The 18,068-nt window shown below is 39.9% G+C and overlaps 1 protein-coding gene and 1 long non-coding RNA gene across 2 annotated transcripts; one reads left to right on the forward strand and one right to left on the reverse strand.

The window, feature by feature from the left end:
* The first annotated feature begins 388 nt into the window (after positions 1-388).
* LOC117049874 lies at positions 389-6,643 on the forward strand. The gene is made up of 2 exons (XR_004427026.1): positions 389-586; positions 6,524-6,643. It is a non-coding gene; the product is annotated as an uncharacterized LOC117049874 (long non-coding RNA).
* On the reverse strand, positions 4,067-15,748 carry NDUFV2 (NADH:ubiquinone oxidoreductase core subunit V2). Its single transcript, XM_033154906.1, has 8 exons — positions 15,628-15,748; positions 12,823-12,888; positions 10,513-10,575; positions 10,307-10,423; positions 8,281-8,449; positions 6,833-6,942; positions 5,436-5,512; positions 4,067-4,230 (listed from the first exon to the last, which is right to left on the reverse strand). The coding sequence occupies exons 1-8, from the start codon at positions 15,667-15,669 to the stop codon at positions 4,137-4,139; spliced, it is 738 nt and encodes a 245-aa protein (XP_033010797.1). The 5' UTR covers positions 15,670-15,748; the 3' UTR covers positions 4,067-4,136.
* Positions 15,749-18,068: the final 2,320 nt, after the last annotated feature.

Raw genomic sequence — 18,068 nt, forward strand, 5'->3', positions numbered from 1 at the left:
TTGCCCCCTCTCGCTCGCTCCCCCCCCTCCGCTTTTCAAGCCCGTCAGAATGTCGGTTTGTGACTTTCCACTCGGATTGGCTGAAGCCCCTATCACGTGACCTGCAGAAGGGCACCAGAAACGGGTAGGCACGCGCCGCCGCCGTGAGCGTTAAAGAGAAAGAGGGGGGGAGGGAGGATTTAGAGGGCACGAGAGGAAGAGCCAACGTCATAGTCACCCTCTGTCAGAATTCCTCTGCATTCCAGATAAGAAATGCTACTTTCTCCCTAGTGTACCACGCAGGTGTAAGGGAGAAAAAGCGAATAACGGGTCCTGACACGGTTAGAGGGCGGAGACAGAAAGTGAGTGCCTTGTGCGCATGCGCACCCGTCATTATTTTTTTTTTTTCTTCTCGGGTGGCGCTGCTGGAACTTTCTGGAAATATCAGCGGCGGTGGTCCGAAGAGGCAGGCTACGGGTAAAAGAAGGAACGCGCGGGCTAGGTTTCCTCGCTTGGGCCGAATGCGAACGGAGGCATCTTCGCCCCGGAGCCACTCCTACAGGTCACTCCCTTCCCCAGGGAAGGGCTTTCCGGCGGCGGTGGCGCAGTGAGTTTTCATAAACACCGAACGCGCATGCGCGGCTGGTATGTGTGGCTGCGCCGCATCCTAATAAAAGCGCGGAGGTTGGGTGTGCAGCGGGACGCGGGTCTTCCCCGCCCCCCCCCGTAAGGACGACAGTCTCACGGGACTAACGCGTGGGGAACAAGGACTTCTGCAGAGACAACCGAGCACCGGTTCACGTTGCACGAGGACTGAATTAGCCTCCCCACCACTGCATATCGTGCATCCGCTGTGACCTTTTTTGTGGTGTGTAGTCTCAATAAGCGATATGACGAGGTAGTTCCGCGTTTGAAACGAAAACCGGTTAAGAGTGGATAGTTGGCATTAGCCTATTATAGTAGGGTAGCGTGTAGTACTTGTACTATTCACGTCACTGGTTCTGACTAGGAAAAATAGCTGGGAACGTGAACTAGTGGTACAATTATACCCATTTGAGGCACAAACTTGATAAAATACTAGATCAAATCTTTAAATATGATACATAGCGTTCTGGAGTAGTCCCCTTCACGTCCTACATATAGACAGGCACCTAGAAACTGGTGTGACAAAAGCCTGATCTTGTCAAGAGAACTACTGCCAAGCAGCTGGATGAATGAGTTTATTTATATAGAAAGTGACTTTTCATAGAGTTTGTAGCTCAAGGCTTGTTATAATGATGTAAGGTTATATCATTAATCTGCAAAAGCTGTCACGCATAGTACTAGACTTTGTGTTATATGTAGTAGATTCAAACTGGGTTTAAGCTTGTGGGCTGTACCCTAAATTTGTTGGTCTGTGCTTGTACTGTAAATTTGCGTTGGTTTACTTAAAAACTTTTTAAAGTGACTGGTGGAGCAGTCCTATATACATGTTCTCTGGTACATCCACTGAGTTCAGTCAGAGCTTACTCCTAAGTGTGTATGAGGATAGCATCCTGGATCTCCTTTTATAGGACAGTAACGCTGTGGGTTAAACCACAGAGCATAGGTCTTGCTGATCAGAAGGTCGGCGGTTCGAATCCCCGCGACAGGGCGAGCTCCCATTGCTCGGCCCTAGCTCCTGCCCACCTAGCAGTTTGAAAGCACATCAAAGTGCAAGTAGATAAATAGGTACCACTCCAGTGGGAAGGTAACCGGCGTTTCTGTGTGCTGCTCTGGTTCGCCAGAAGCGGCCTAGTCATGCTGGCCACATAACCCGGAAGCTGTATGCTGGGTCCCTTGGCCTATAGAGCGAGATGAGTGCCACAATCCCACAGTCGTCCGCGACTGGACCTAATGGTCAGGGGTCCCTTTACATTTTATGCTTTGGTTTACATTCATATATTCAAGTTCATTTTTAACCAGGCTGTTTACCATAAGAAGTTTTATAAAACAAACTGGATACTGTGTATTGTTGTCAGGATACTAGAAGGCTACTGTTTGCAAACATACAGAAGTTGTCATAAGCACAGGCCCAGTTTCACAGACCTTTGATACTGCATCAACCCATAAAAGGCACCAACAATAAGGCACATGTCCAGAAGCATAACATTATGGGATCAACATTCTGTTGTTCATAGTGGGTGCAATTTACAATTTCCATTTGATTTGTGAAGATCAGAAATTAAAACATATTAAAGTTCTAAATTAAAAGCTTATTAAAGGTGATACTTTGTTGGAAAGGCAATTAACTGGTTATAGCTTTTCTATCCACGCATGCCAAATACCAGAGTTTTAAGTACTGGACTTTCCGCCCATCAAGTTAGTGACAGCCACTGCTAAAACATGATTAAATATAGTTGCTGTAAGGAATAGAAACATCTGTCTAACCTCACAAGACCAGCTTTTAGATGCTTTAAAAATAAATTTTGGGAGGATTGTGCAGAAGCAATCATGAATCTAAAGATAATCTCCTAACTTCTCTCTGTAGATTGCAATTCTAGTTCAAGAGTACACTGTGTATCTAGTAATTTAAGTAGGTTTAGCTGCATAACATACACATTTAAAGTTAAAACTTACTGTTTTTTTGTTTTTTCACTACATGAAAGTGAACTTCATGAATGAAGTTTGGGGAAGAAAGGCAGAATGGTAATGCAGTCATTTCAAAATATTTTACTTTGAGGAGCATACAGTAAAGTCTGCTTCAGACTACGCTGTATATTTCACTGAGTTTTAGTTTCTTACATTAAACATCCCCCATTGACAGCCTGATAACTCACAGCTCACTGTTCTGAAGTATATTTCTTAGAAAAACACCTTTAATATAATCAAAGACTAGGAAGTAACAAGATAAAATCTGCCTTCTACGCTGAGACTTGAGTCGTCTGCACATCATGTTAAGCCATCTAACTAGTGTACCACAAGTAGAGAGGTGTAATGAATACCTAAACAATAGACCCTGAACAGATTAAAGTAATTTATAGTGAAGACTGGCAAGGAATATGAGGAGTCTAATCTATAGGGATTAGAAAGATTCCCAATATGCAAACTCGGGCTTAGGGCTCAGTTCTGTCTTTATGGAGTTTAAGAATTTGTAAGTTCTTATATCAAACATAAGTTTTTTGTTAGATCAGCAACACAAAACCAATATTTAATGCTTATTCAATAGAATAAACTGCATTTACATTGATGTCTTGCTAAATTCTGCCAAATTGGACATAGCGAATTATATGAATGTTAGTGCTGTCAAACATATTAGTGCTGTTCATACGTTACAAGGATATTCCAAAATTACAGTTTGCAGTAAATAGAAACTAGGCTTAATCTTGCCCTTCATTACAATTTGCATTCAGATTATTTTAGGACATTGTAAAGCACACACCTTAAACACAGTATTCTGTGTTAAATTAACAGGTTTTTGCATTAGTAGCCCTGAGATTAATTATATGGCATTGAAAACATCTATCCCCTCAGTGTACCCAGTGGGTAAGTCATATATTCTTATCTTCAAAATCACCTATAGTGTGTGGGTACCTGAAACTTCTATCTGGTGCAACTATCTTTTACTATTAAGGCCAGGGATGGGTAATTGTGGCCCTCTGGATGCTGCTGGGTTACAACTCCTATTATCCCCGACACTGGCCTTTGCTGGCTGTGGCTGATGAGAGTAGAGGTTCAACAATACCTGGAGGGCCACAGTTTAGCTACATAGACATTCCACTTGCACAATAATTTGGTCTCTGTTAATATTGTATTTTCCCCATCCCCCTTTCTACTACTCAATTTCTTTGTGACTGCTTCTTAGATTTATATAATTTATGTAGCTAAACATATCTATATTAAATAAAAGCTTTTAAAAGAGACTTAATTTTGTTCTTATTTTAATTTCAAATTTATGTAAAATTGATATAAAGTGTTGTGTTGTGCCCTAGTCTGGGGATGACTCTTGCATTTTCCATTTGCCTATAACAAAATTAATAAATATGAAAATAATAAAACTTGAATTTTAATCTCAGGTGAGTAACTATACTAAAGTACATTTTTTATACCAGACTGTAAGCAACTGAACTCATGTTTTCATCTGTATGCAGTTCAGATTTTATTTTCTGTAGTAGTTCCTTACAGCTAGAACAATAGTCTTAAAGGTCTGGCCGAACTCCAAAACCAGGTCCCTTGGGTGGTTCTGTCAGAGAAGTGAGACCACCAGCTGGCTCACAAGAGAAGCGCCCACTCCTGCAAAAAGAGAGCGATTAACTTATGCATTACTTCCATTGCATTACTCATCTTCAAGGGTAAACAGCAGGCTCATTCTTTTCAAACATCTTTAGTTCTGGATATTTATGAAAACATTAACCTAGTTGCAAGTTTAAAAACAAGTTTAAAAGCCAATGTATTCATGCTACTTTCTAAGCACAGTTGTAGTTCTTGCATGCTCAACTTTATAGCTTTACTGAAGTAACTGGGGCTTACATCTGAGTATAGGATCAGGCTGTAAACCAAAGACGTAGGTTGGATTTTACAAGCTGAATGTTAGGAAAAAACCCTCAGTTGTCAAATTAATGTGTGTTTATTACATTTTTATCCTGCCCTTTTCCTGAGGGCCCCCATATTATTCTCACAGCAACCCACTGAAATAGGTTAAGTGTATATGGGACTAGCCTAGTCTTCCTGTGAGCGACATGGCTGAGCAGAGATTTGAATCTGGTTCTCTCTGGTCTTAGTTTAGCACTGTACCTCACTGGCATAGCATTCTTCCTCTGTAGCAAGCATACAATCAAATTACAAAAGAAAGTGATGCAGCAAATACTGTTCTCAAAAATAAAAATTAATAATTTCGTGTCTGAGAGCGTCACAAATTGACTATAACTTGCAAAATGATTGTCACAAATCAGTGAATTTGATTTAGAGTGCTGTAGTGTTCTCGAAGCGACTAACATGAGTTTGGCCAAACTGCAGGAGGCAGTGAAAGATAGGCGTGCCTGGTGTGCTCTGGTCCATGGGGTCACGAAGAGTCGGACACGACTGAACAACAACAACATAGCCACTAAAGGCACTTGCACTGAAATCTATGCAGTGTAAAACTAGCTTGAGCATCCTGACTGGGCATAAGAAATGTAAAGAAGTGAGGATGTAAGCCTGTGAAATAAACACACAATTAAATTTAGAAGCAATCACATCGCTCTGAAGTTTGGTCAAGATTCAATACTGCTGTGAATTCATCTATTTCTATGAAATGTTTTACCTTTATTTCTTGGCAATTAGGACACAGACCCTTAAAATGTATAAACTTGAAGCATCATTGGAATAAAGGTTTATATTTGGTTTCCCAAAGCTATAGATATGTTTGCAACTTGCTGTGGAAAGAGTATGTAATGCTAATTACATACGATTCCCAATTTTCCTTAGTATTTATTATATGGTACAAATGAATAAAATACCTTGGTCCAGGTTTTGGAACTTTTCCAGCTTTTAGTTCATCAATTATGTCTTCTATGTCTTTTGTTGTCAGATCTTCCTGAAATGTGAAATAAGGAAAATGTAAACATTTTCAGAAAATTTTAAAAAATTATACCACCATGTTTTTTGGTCTAAAAGTATCCTATAGTCACTCTGTGGTAATTCTATTAACACTTGAAAACATGTAGGCATAATTATAGCTTTTAAGTGGGGCAGGTTTCCTGCTATCTAGTAGATCCTACAATTTGTCAATATGGTTATGGGAACAAATGCTCACAGCAATACACTACTGTCACACAGCAAACACGGAATACAAATTGGCTCAAATCTAGCTCATTTCCAATAAAAAAAATTAATAATCCACTTAATTATTTATGTGAGGAAACAACTTTTAGTACTATTAAATTAAAGAAAAAACAGGATAAGTTAAACTGGATAAACATAGTTTGATTACATTGGGTTATATTTGGTTACTCTGAATAGTAAACTCGGATGGTAAGCACCAAGAGGTATTGCAGAAGTACACTTTAAAGGGGGGGGGCTACAGGATAACCCCTCTTCTAATAGCCCATTGAGGACTGAGCACACTCAATATCTGCTGAGGAAAACAAAAGTGTGTGTTTGGGGGAGGGAGGGGAATGAAATGAGTTAACCTGCCAGCATTGTTCTCTTCCAGGATATCAGAACAGGAGCTCCATAGTTATTTTATTGCAAATATTTTGTTACAATTTTGGGGGCTCTTTTGCTGTGCAAATTCCAAAGCAAACGTAGTTAGGTATCCCAGTATTGCAGGACAGAATAAGTTGTGGCTAAAAGAGAGGAGCTTATGACAACCATGCAATATAGTCATACTGTATGCCGCAAACCAGGCTCAAGTGATTCAACCAGGCTTCAGCATTGTTCAGAGATAGCTTGTAACAACCCTTAAGTGATACCCATTTCTCTCATTGCAGATTGGGCTGATAAAAGATTTTACAACCACCTTGCAGGGTTGTTGCAGGTCGGGGGCTGTGCTGAGAGAGAGAGCAGCTTATGACAGCTCTGCCATATACAACTGTTAATATTGCAGGTCAGAGGTGGGGCTGAAGTTGATTCATATTACCAGTCAAAAATTATCCATACTTCTCAGGAGGAAGAAAAGGCCACTCTACATGAACTGCTACTTCAGACCACCTTGCAGAGCCAGAAGGTTTGTGTTCTATTAACTTGCATGCAGACTAGCTGCCCTTTATATTAAGGTTGGACTCAAGTCAAGGAAGAGACTACTTTTTGATGCTAGTGTTTGTGTATTCATCTCCTCTCAACCACAGTATCAGACAACAAATGCACCCCATGGATACACTGCAACATTTTGTTGGAAGGACCCACTTGTACTTACATAATAGTTATCATTTATTTGTACCATTGGTGCATTTACGCAAGCCCCCAAACATTCCACTTCAATCAGAGTGAAGAGTTTATCAGGTGTTGTTTCTCCAACTTTTATACCTAGCGACATAAAGGAAAAACAAAGCAGCATTAGAACCTTGCAGGCCTTTTCCCACTTGCCCTGGGAGACCGGGGCCCTGACTGACTCCAGCTACAAAAGCTGAGGCTGCTGAACAGACACTTGGGCTGGGGTATTGTTTAGGGGGAGGTTGTTACTGTTATTTATATTTTTTTAATTATCTTTGTTTTAGATCTTATTATGATTTATGTGGAAATGGTTTAATTTTTATTTATTGTTTATGACTACTTTTGTTGTTTGTAATTAATGTATTTTTTCATGTTGTAAGCCATCTTGAGCATGGTTTGAAAGACGGAATACAAATAAAATGATGTATGTATGTCTGTAATCTCAACAGTAAATTTTCATAGCGATTTCCTTAAATATAAACAAGGACAAAATGCATAGATTGTGCCTATTTAGTTGAGTTGGGAATTGTGTGCAAACAGGTGCTCTGTGTGTGATTCCCAGCCTGATCTAGCAGCAGGAGTTGCATTCAAACTTACAGGACTATAAAGATCTGGCTGTGAGAGCAGGCTGGAGAATCTAGTTTTATAGTGTATGCACTGTTGAATAAGGACTAATATTTAAAATTATAGCTGTTTTAGACCTTATAAAACTGAAAGCAGCAGTTGGCTGCATTATATGAATGCCTGTGTGGCAATGACATCCTGCCAGCATGACAGTTACACCCCCACCACTGTAATATATTTAGCAGTGTCAGGATGTGAAAACTTAATGTTTCTCTTCGCTGTTGAACAGATCCATAAAGGTTGTACTTGTCTCATAACATTCAAAAGGTTACTGACCAAGGTGTGGTAGAATGAGAGATGATGTCTGGCCAGACCTGGACAAAGATCCAAGCTATAGAAACAATAGCATTAAAACAGCCACAGCCATTTTAAAGCAAATTAGGAGAGGGGATGTTGAAAACATTAGGCTCCCTTAATTTTTATGTTTACTTCCTTTTTTTCAGCATTTCCTGAAACTTCAAGTTGTATATCTATTACTCAGAACAGATTGAAGTCCCCAGAAGAGAAGGGGATATAATTTCTAGTTGTAATGTAGGCCTACGGTTATGCAGATAAGTAACATTGCTCTTAAGCAGGCCAGCTCCTTTGCTCTTATCTAAAGTGTTTTCAGTATCAGTTTTAAACACTATTATTTGAAGTGATGAGGTTTTCACATTTTAGTTTGATTCCATACTCTTTACTTTAATTTTCAGGAAGAAAAATGTGTAGTAGCAGAGAAATGTTCTGGAGCCTTACCAAATCCTCTGTAAAAGGTAGTACAATGTAAATGAAGAACCCCACATAAGAGAAGTGAGCTATATATCCTACCCAGCTTCTTCTGAATGGCTTCTAATATGCTATCCGAGTCACAAAGCATGCAAGGCGTAGTGGTGCAGATCTGAATATGGTATTTTCCAACGGGTTTACGATTATACATTGTATAAAAGGTTGCTACTTCATAAACTCTCATGGGAGGTATGTCTAGAATCTCAGCAATCTGTAACAATGAAATAAGAGTATTTTATTTTTTCAGGACATAAAACGAGCAGTTTCAACTAAGACCAACATTTTGAAAAGCAATTATAAGCCCAACAATGGTATTAATGCTTGTATTTCTTAACCAACAATTTTTTTCAAAAAACGTGATAGTAAATGTGTATTTTTTTCCAAGCATTTGTTCTTCCAAGATTTGATTATTAACATGGGGAACACGTGACCCGGACTACAATTACCATCAGCCTGTTACGAATGATGGAATTTGAGTCCAACAACAATAGCAGATACACAGGCCATGATTTAATCCCATGAATTATCAATAAATATTTTAAAGATTTGAGACCATTCAAAACTATTTACAGAATTTCAAAACAATTTACAGACTAGAAAATGTTCTACCACATAATTCAAAGCAGCACCAAAAAACCCACATCCCTGTTATCATATTCTGTCTTTTAGTATACCTATGAGTGCACTACCCCTGACCTGCAATATAGTACATCAGCAACGCAGTGGGATAGGAACAGTCAGTGCACTTTTATTCAGGTATAGAAGTATTTTAGAAGATTTGTTTATGACACAACTTTATTAAAAAATCCAGACTATAGACAGTAAAGCTTTTAATAACTACTACTACTTACACTGGTATAGCTTCTTTCACATACTGGGCTTTACATTTTGTACAAGACTAACCAACTATTTATAAACAGCATTATCCATGCTTCATATGCAAAAATACACAATGATTACATACATATATACAAACAACTGATCAAATAAACAACAGGGACATTCCAAAGGGCCTTAAGAAATCATGTACAATATTCCTTCACTCAAGACTAATAATCACATAAGCAAATGATTAAACAGATCAATTCTCATGCTCAAACAACTGTAAACTCAAACTCAGGACTCATACTCGAAACATTTTTAAACCCTTAACTAATATCCACAAAAAACGTGCTTTAATGCAATATTGAATATAGGCAAGCTATATAAGCAAAAAGTTGGCATGTCTGATATTCTGTTCTCTTAATCTAAGTAAATACGATAGCTTACCTACCAGGATATATTCCCCAACATCTGTTATACCACTCTGTGATGGACTGGCTGTTGATGGAGCTCCAGTTCCCTTCTGGGATTCTGGATGCAGCTAATAAGCACCCATTTCCAAATGTCATGTTTTACTGACACATCCAAGTAATTCTTCAACAACAACAACAACATGTAGCAGAACTGTATACCAACAACAACAACAACGTGTAGCAGAACTCTCTATACCAACAACAACAACGTGTAGCAGAACTCTGTATACCAACAACAACAACGTGTAGCAGAACTCTGTATAACAACAACAACATGTAGCAGAACTCTGTATACCAACAACAACAATGTGTAGCAGAACTCTACCAGAAACCTAATCATTTGGTCTTTAATCATTCTCAAACATTTTTTTGCCCAGTCTCACTTCCACCAAAGATGATAAAAACCACCCTCCTCTTTCTGGTATTTGCAGAAGGTGTCTGGGTAATTATTATTTTATGTAGTTTTGCAAGAGTAATATATCATTGGGGCCATGCATATAAAACGGTTCTTGCTTGTTCCCATATTTAACAAAAACTTACAAACCAATAGCCGAAGCTTTTCCTACACTTTCATCAGAACATTTTCACCAATATTCTGAGCCCACTTGAGAATGTATTCCTTGACCTGTTCCTCCTATCATAACTTAATAATTGATGAACTTCAATATAAGCTTCTCAAACTCTGCCATATCTTTTTGTTGATCATTATATCTAAGAATGTGTTTGAAAATATCTAAACCATGGAGGGTCTGCCTCCTGAAATAATGAAGTACCTTATTCATTGCTGATATAGGTAGCCATCCATGCTGTCTTTGAGCTAGATCCAGGACTGACATCACTGCTCCAGATTTGTGTCCCTCTGGATAGTTGCTTACTATTGCCTCTATTCGCTGTTAAAGAAAATAAACATTACAATAGCAAAAAATAAAATAAAAAATTCAGCTTTCTGTAAAGGTACAGCCTATCAAATATGACATACCTTATAGTTTTCAGGCGTGAAATCAAATTGAGTATTTGGGTTGTTTTCAGGAGTATCTCTGTGCTGTACAAACAAAATAATGAAACAATTACACATATTTAGAACACATGTCAAATGCAGCATAAACAAGACTATTATACCTTAATAGTTATGTAGAATCTGGTATTTTGTACAAATACAGCTTCTCATGCAAGTATGAAAAGATGCATCTGCAAAAAAAATTAAAAATCTTCTATTCAACAGATACAGGAGCCACTTTTTCCTATACATCTGGTCAGCCTATTTCAAACAGACTGAAATAAAATAAAAATAAAATAAAATTCCCTGCAGTTTAATCACAGACTCAACACAATATGAAAAAAGCTTTTTTAAAAGACTAACACTTTAGGGAATTAGAGCTTCAACCCTGTATAAGTGTTATAGGTAAATTCCACCAGTATCAACATTGGTGTATTTGCTTTAAGGATTGCAAAAATAAAAACGCAAGGCAAATTGTAGGGATTGTACGCCAGCCAGTTGATTAGTCAAAATTTAACTATCACTTTACTATTTCATAATCCCCATTTTCTAGTTAAAGCCAGGTTAATACCAAATGGGACAGCCAGAATATACCCTAGCATGAAACGTAGTATGAAGTACAGGCAGGTTGAAACTGCTACAGTGCACCTTTTCTTGAAAAAACATTCCTTGATCCACTCTCCAACTACCTACCACCTTCCATCTTTGAACTCCTAGAGCATGCTGCTTATTCCTGTTATGTTGCCTTTTTCTCTGCTGCTCAACTCCCTCCACAACCCTTCTTCTTTGTCCCCTTGGCGAAGACTCTGGTTCATACCCTAATCATGTCTCACACAGACTAGTGCAATCTTTTCCTTGCTAGTTTTCTCAATTTTGCCTTCTCATTTCTTTCCAGCACTCTGCTGCCAAAGTTGTTCACTTCTGTTGCTGCTCTGATTGTGACACTCCTCCGTAAATCCCCTCGCTGGTTTTTACTTAGTTCCCACATTCAGAACATACACCTTGCTCTTACCTTCAAATGTCTTTCCCCTTCTCATCTCTCCACTATATCCAATAAATCCCTGCCCATGACCTTTGCCCCTCCAGCTTCACCATTCTATGTGTTTACTGCTGCCTTCATTTCCCTCCCCATTGTCTTGGTTTTCCCTGTACAGAAGTTTAGTTAAGCTCCTCAGAGGCAAGGACCAGTACTTTTGTGCTCTGTAAAGTGCCATGCACATTGATGGCACTATATACATAAATAACAATTATATCTCCAGTAAAGAAAAAAAGCACTAAATACGTTCAAGTAGCTAAGTGCTTGATAATTTCTGCTTGAGAATACAAGAGAGCTACAGAGGGTATAGTTATGTACTGCAATATAGGTACACATAGAGGAGTCATGTATCATAAAGAATGGTTCGTGTTATTTTTCTAAGCACAGATATATGGGCACATTTAGACCCATGGCCCCCTATTGTGCAGTTTTCCCCACTGCACATTTTGTCTCTATATCATCAAGTCATTATATTATGGGAAGATGCCTTTTATTCAGTCAAACCATTCTCCATCTGTCTCAGCATTGTCTATGCTGCATGCCAGTAGCTCTCAAAGGTTTCAGCAAGGAGTCTTTCCTGATCCTACCTGGAAATGTCAGGGGGGTTGAACCTGGGACATTTTTGCATACAAGGCATGTGCTCCACTATTAAGCTACAGACAGCAGGACTTAAAATCAGAAGTGTTGTAAAGTCATACAACATGGGCAAAATTTATCAAGCCTTACCAACATTTCATTGTACCCTACTGAGTGGGGTTAACGTTGTGATATCTCTTTTGCCACCTTCATGCCAAATTTCTCTTGTCTACTTACAGGTTCTGATTACAGTTAAGTGAAAATGTAGATACAAATCTTTGAAATAAAGTCAGATAGGAGACCAGTTTGTACAAGCTATAAATCAAGGATAGTTTCAAAGTTACAATTATGACCCACAAAAAATTTCTGCTGAAACAGGTTAACTTCCAGGTTAACAGTACTACCACTTTTGCAGAACAGATGTATTATTCCAACGCCCAAATAAAGAGAAATAATTAAAGCCTTTGAACTCATATGGAGTTACTCAAATACATTCTCTATCAATACAATCTCATCTTCATAAATATAAAAAGAGGAAATATTATCAATGTAGTCTTACATTTGCTGAGAAATTTGGGTTGTGATATTATAGTGGAGGACAAATAATAAAAAAGACAATAAAAACCACATTTCTCAGTTTTCAGTTACATCTGCTTTAGTTGTACATACAAATTGCTTACCACAAACAAAGCTCCACCACCACCATTGCGTGCAGCTGTTGCATGAAGAGAGCGAATCTGTGCCACCTACAAAGCACATTTTATAGAAGGTAAACATCTGTTTTAAAGTTACATCTTACATATACAGTACCACATAAAAGAAAAAAGCAGGGTATACCAGAGAAACCAATATTTAACCAACCTGAAAAAAGTTTCATGTCTGTCCATCCCTTCTGCTCCTAAACAACTTCTATAATTCATGATGGCAGTACCAACTGGAAGCTCAGAACAAAAGATGATTATGGGCATGACTTTATCGTGCCTGTGACCCTCCTATGAGAACCGCCTCAAATACTTCTTTTCCACAGGAACTACAAAGCCACAGTAAAGTTTGCTTGTGCATCAGTTTTCAAAGCTTTATAACATTAATCCACTGTCTCACACCAATATGCTTGATTGGAATCCTCCAGTAATTCTGATCTAACAGCATGTTTATCTAACAACTAAGCTTCATAGAAAATTACCAATGTGTGCTGCAGCACTAAAGAAGGCACATAATTGCTATAAACAGTACCCAAATAAAGTGCAGTAGTAGGAAAACATTGCAAATCAATGTGCTAAGAGGTCATAGAGAAGGAAACGGGAAAAGAAGTACAGCATATGCTTGGGCAGGTCTTGGGCAAGAGGCAATTTTACCATGCAAAGATAATGAAGCAAGTGTACAATAACTAATATGAACAAACAGATTATCAATGCCCACTATAGCTATTGCCAAAACATACAGTACAACTTAACGAGAAGCTATCTACAGGTTTCTGGCAAAGCAACCAAAATGAACCTGAATTTATCTTGGAATACCTATTTGCTACTATATACTCTCTCCTGGTGGTTATCTTGAGAAATAGTCTGGTAGCACACTGCTGCAAGAATTCAGATGTGTGTTGATATACCTTTTCAAGTTTACAAAAGAGAAAACAGCAGCTGTATGCATTTGAACAGCATGATGCATCACTGTGAGATAATATCAGAACATTTCCCTAAACTGCTGCCTAACTTTAGAGAAGGTAAAAATAGTCACATCCGTATTCCAACCCTGCCTCCTACAAAATTTAGTTGCAGGAGGTAAATAACCACAAGTGTTTAGAAACTGGCTATATGCCAAGTTCAAAGACAATATGCCTCTGAATACCACTTGTTAGGGATGGCTATTGCCTTGGTGTCCTGCTTTCCATAGGCATTTGGCTGTCCATTGTGGGGAAAAGGATGCTGAACTAGACAAGCCTTTGATCTGATCCATCAGGGCTCTTACGTGATTGGTGCCAAAAACAAAAATGGAATGTTTTCTTATTAAAGTAGAATAATAGAATCATAGAATTGTAGTGTTGGAAGGGGCCACGGGGGGTCATCTAGTCCAACCTGCAATGCAGGAATATGTCACCCAACGTGGGGCTCAAACCCACAACCCTGGGATTAAGAGTTTCATGCTCTACTGACTGAGCTATTTTATTCATTTATATACAGAAATTTGTATGCACATACAAATATTAATATGCTTCATTAAAACAGCTCAAGAAAACTGTATGCAAACTACAATTTAAAGTAACTTTAAAAAGGAATGAGACTGTTCCTTTGATAAAAAATATATTCAAAATGCACTGGAAATTCAATCCTGCAACTGCCTCAATGCTTTCTATAACTGTTTTCGATCCCTTTTTGCCTGCAATTAGGGAACTCCTTTTCCATGCTAAGAAATCTCATCACCCACCTGTCAAAAACATGTATTTACTTAAAACCCAAAGTCCAAGTTATCTTAGATTTTATGCTGTTCATCTCAACAGTAGCCCTGCTAATGGAATACCAACTACAGTCACTGTGCTTCCTATTCACTAGCTATGTGTTAGGTATAACACAGGACTCCTGCCATCATTTGGCTCACCCAGGGCTTGTGTTGCTGGTCTGTTTGGCAGCCTTTGTCTGTGGTCAGAGGGGGAAAACAACGATAAAGCCGCACAAGGTCTGAGCAAGTAAACTGACAGCAAAGGAGGGTAGTGCCGATGAGGAAACAGGCATGACAGATATAAACCTACTTGTTTAAATGGGGCCTGCCAGGGAATCTATCTAAAGCCGGAATCGATTTAAAGTGCTTCCCTATAGGACCCCACCACTGTGAGGCTCCAAAACCAGATGCAAAGGCTCAGCACAGAAGAAAGAGCTCGTATGCTTACCCAACTTGCGCTTCCAATTCTCTACACAAACCTTTATCAAGATTTGACAGGATTTGGAGTTTGGTCTAACGCTGTCACTTGTAGTAGTTTGAACGTTCCCAAGACCTAACTTCACGTTACACGAGAAAAACGTGTAATGCAACCCTTACGGTCACTCCTGCTGCAGAACAGCCACTCCAAAAAGAGGGTGGCATTCAGGAGGTGAAGGCGGCGGCGGCGGCGGCATTCGTCCTTTCCCATCTACCTGCCTCCCCCCCCCCGCAGCCCATTCTCTCTCCTCGTAAGGTTAATTTTCCTTTTACAAAGCTAATTCCCTGGAAAGCATGGACCCCCCCCCCAAGCGGTAACCATAAAGCAACTCTCGACCAAACGCTCCGCCCAGCCCTTGTCCACCCTTCCCGCAATCTCCGCTTCTAGGCTGCTAGGCTCGTCGGGAGCGGGGTAGAAACCGAATCAAGCTCCTCCCTTTCCCCTTCCACCCGAGGAAGGCGAGGGCCGCCTCCATGCCCTTGGCCGCTACTGCCCTCCACCGACACTGCCGGGGACGCCCGACCAGCGCGCTGGAGGAAGCGGCATTTCCCTCACCCTCCGCCCTCCTTACCGAACGCGCGAAGGCGGCCCGAAAAGGAGCGGACAGCAACATGGCGGCGCTCAGCCGCGGCCTCCCGCCGCCGCCGCTGCCGGCAGACAAACGAAAAACTTCTTCTCGAGGAGACGCTGCTGCTGCTGCTGCTGCTACGCGCTCGGCGCCGCGCACGCAGTCGCAGTGCGAGCCGCAGGCTGATGTGCGCGTGCGCGCGCGACCCCGCCGCCCGCCGGATATTGTGGACGCGCGTCCAGAGGAGGAGGAGGAGAATAGATAGGCGATGGGTTTCGAAAGGCAGCCCAATCGCGCTATGAAATGCTAATAGCAAAACATGTTTTTAAAGCCAGAATGTGCCATACTTCAAAACTAGCTATATTTAGACCACAGGTGAAAATGTATTTATTTGTCCAGTTCTTTCGAACTTGATGGTTCTTAGTTTTCATGATAGATGAAATCATGTGAGATTTTATTCTGTTTTATTTTACTGTATATATTGTATGCGGTACCTTCAAGGAGCGCATCACGGCTGTTGGTGCCACTGCGGTGGCAGCAGAAGAAAGCAGGTGATGCATTCCTTGGTGGCCAGATCTGCTGCCCCTGTGGATCTGATCCTGCCACCTGAGGCAGTAGCCTCACCTTGCCTCATGGCCGGCTGAGCCAACTCTAAAATTAATAATGGCCTGCCTTCAAAGTAGTGCCCATTAAAAAGAGGATGTACTGTACTATATTGTTGAAAAGGTCATGGTATCTCTGCCCTCTCCAAGATAAGGTTGACTCAGTTTTACGTCTCACCTAGAGCTGTTGTGAGTTTTGTCTCATACTTAAGAGTGTGGTAATGAATAGGAGTTCTGTCTTTATTTTCATCTGGTCATCCAACATGCAATTTATCTCCTGTCCCTATTCCGTAATTCCCACACCATGCTCTGGCACCATCATTTTTTTAATGGGTGCTACTATGCAGCATCTGGCTGTGGGTGGCTGTTCCTTGTAGCAAAGAACCATCTCATCATATGCCCTGTATAAAATGTGGTGCTTACCACCATTATCAGTTGTTACTGTTAAAAGGTGCTTGTATACATATCTCCTGTTTCTGGAATTTAAATCCATTGCTATTCATCCTGTTTTTTCTCTGTTTCCTCTGAAAACCACATTAATTCCAAAAGGCTTTACAGCAGTTAGAGAGGCCTTGTCACTCAGCTGGCACCAGCAGGGTGTACTTTGACAGTTACTGGCATAGATATATGCCTCTACTTTTTAATTTAGAATAAGTGTAGCCCATAGAGACCAGAATTTAGATCACATGATTTCCCCATTGCTGAAAGAGACAGTGACAGAGGCAAAGACAGAGGCAAAGGCATTAAGAGGTGTGACACACAGGTTGTAGATCCACTTACAAGACTAACAAACAAAGCTGCTCTGTGACCCAAGTAACTGATCAAGTAGATCAGCTTTTTTGTGGGAATTAACTAAAACTGAGTTTCCCCACTGTCCCTTCATGAATAGATAAGAAAAATTCCAGCAGCATTATGTATCCTCTAATAGAAGATTAAAATGGTTTGTTATTTTCTGATGGAGGAGGAGTGCTTTGTTCTAGATCGAAAACATCCGAAATAGTGCTGTTACTTGCTGCCACCTCCTGGATATATAATAGATTTCTCTTACTCCCTTACAGCATACATGAAGCTCAATTAATTCTCCATACAGTCCTGTGCATAGAATTCTGACAAGAAGCCCTTGAGCATCAGAGATTCAATTACTCACTCATATATTTGTATAAATTTTGATGACATATTCAGATATTTCTTTAAATTTGTGTGCACAGTCCATGGAGAGTAATGTCCTAAAAACTAGATGGCAATCACAAATTAGGGAGAGATAAAATGCACAAATCTTTAATAGAAATCATCCCCTAATAGTGTAACACCTAGCTGCCAAGTGATGTCCCATTTCAGATGAGTCTCAGTGCTAATATTTGGGTAGTGTCTAAGGGGAAAGGGATTATACTGTATTTTAGGGGCAGGCACAGGGAATGCCTCTACATTCAGAAAGGCTATAGAGATGCCGTTAAGAAGCTGGAGAAGGTGCTCTTTAAGAGGCTTTCATCTATTTTTAACATGCTAAATGCAAAGCATTCTTTTCTCTACTAATAGGCCAATGAACTCATTGACATCTATAGGGAAGATCCAATACCTGGAAAGATAGTAGAGGACATTTTGAGTGACTTCTTAAAGAGATGCAAAATATCTTTTCACTATCTTGCCAGGTATGAGCAAAATGGATCCACAGTTGCTTATACCTATGTCTGTGACCAACAGTATTAAACACTGCTCAAATTGCTAATAATAGTATCAAATGGGTGCAATTTTCTTTTCCATCTCCCTGCACAAGTCATCACCAGGGCTACAAGCAAAGTCTGTATATCACAAAGGAGTGTCGAGTCCTTTAAGATGTACTGG

This window comes from Lacerta agilis, chromosome 7 (genome assembly GCF_009819535.1).
Source record: "Lacerta agilis isolate rLacAgi1 chromosome 7, rLacAgi1.pri, whole genome shotgun sequence".
Lineage (NCBI taxonomy): Eukaryota > Metazoa > Chordata > Lepidosauria > Squamata > Lacertidae > Lacerta > Lacerta agilis.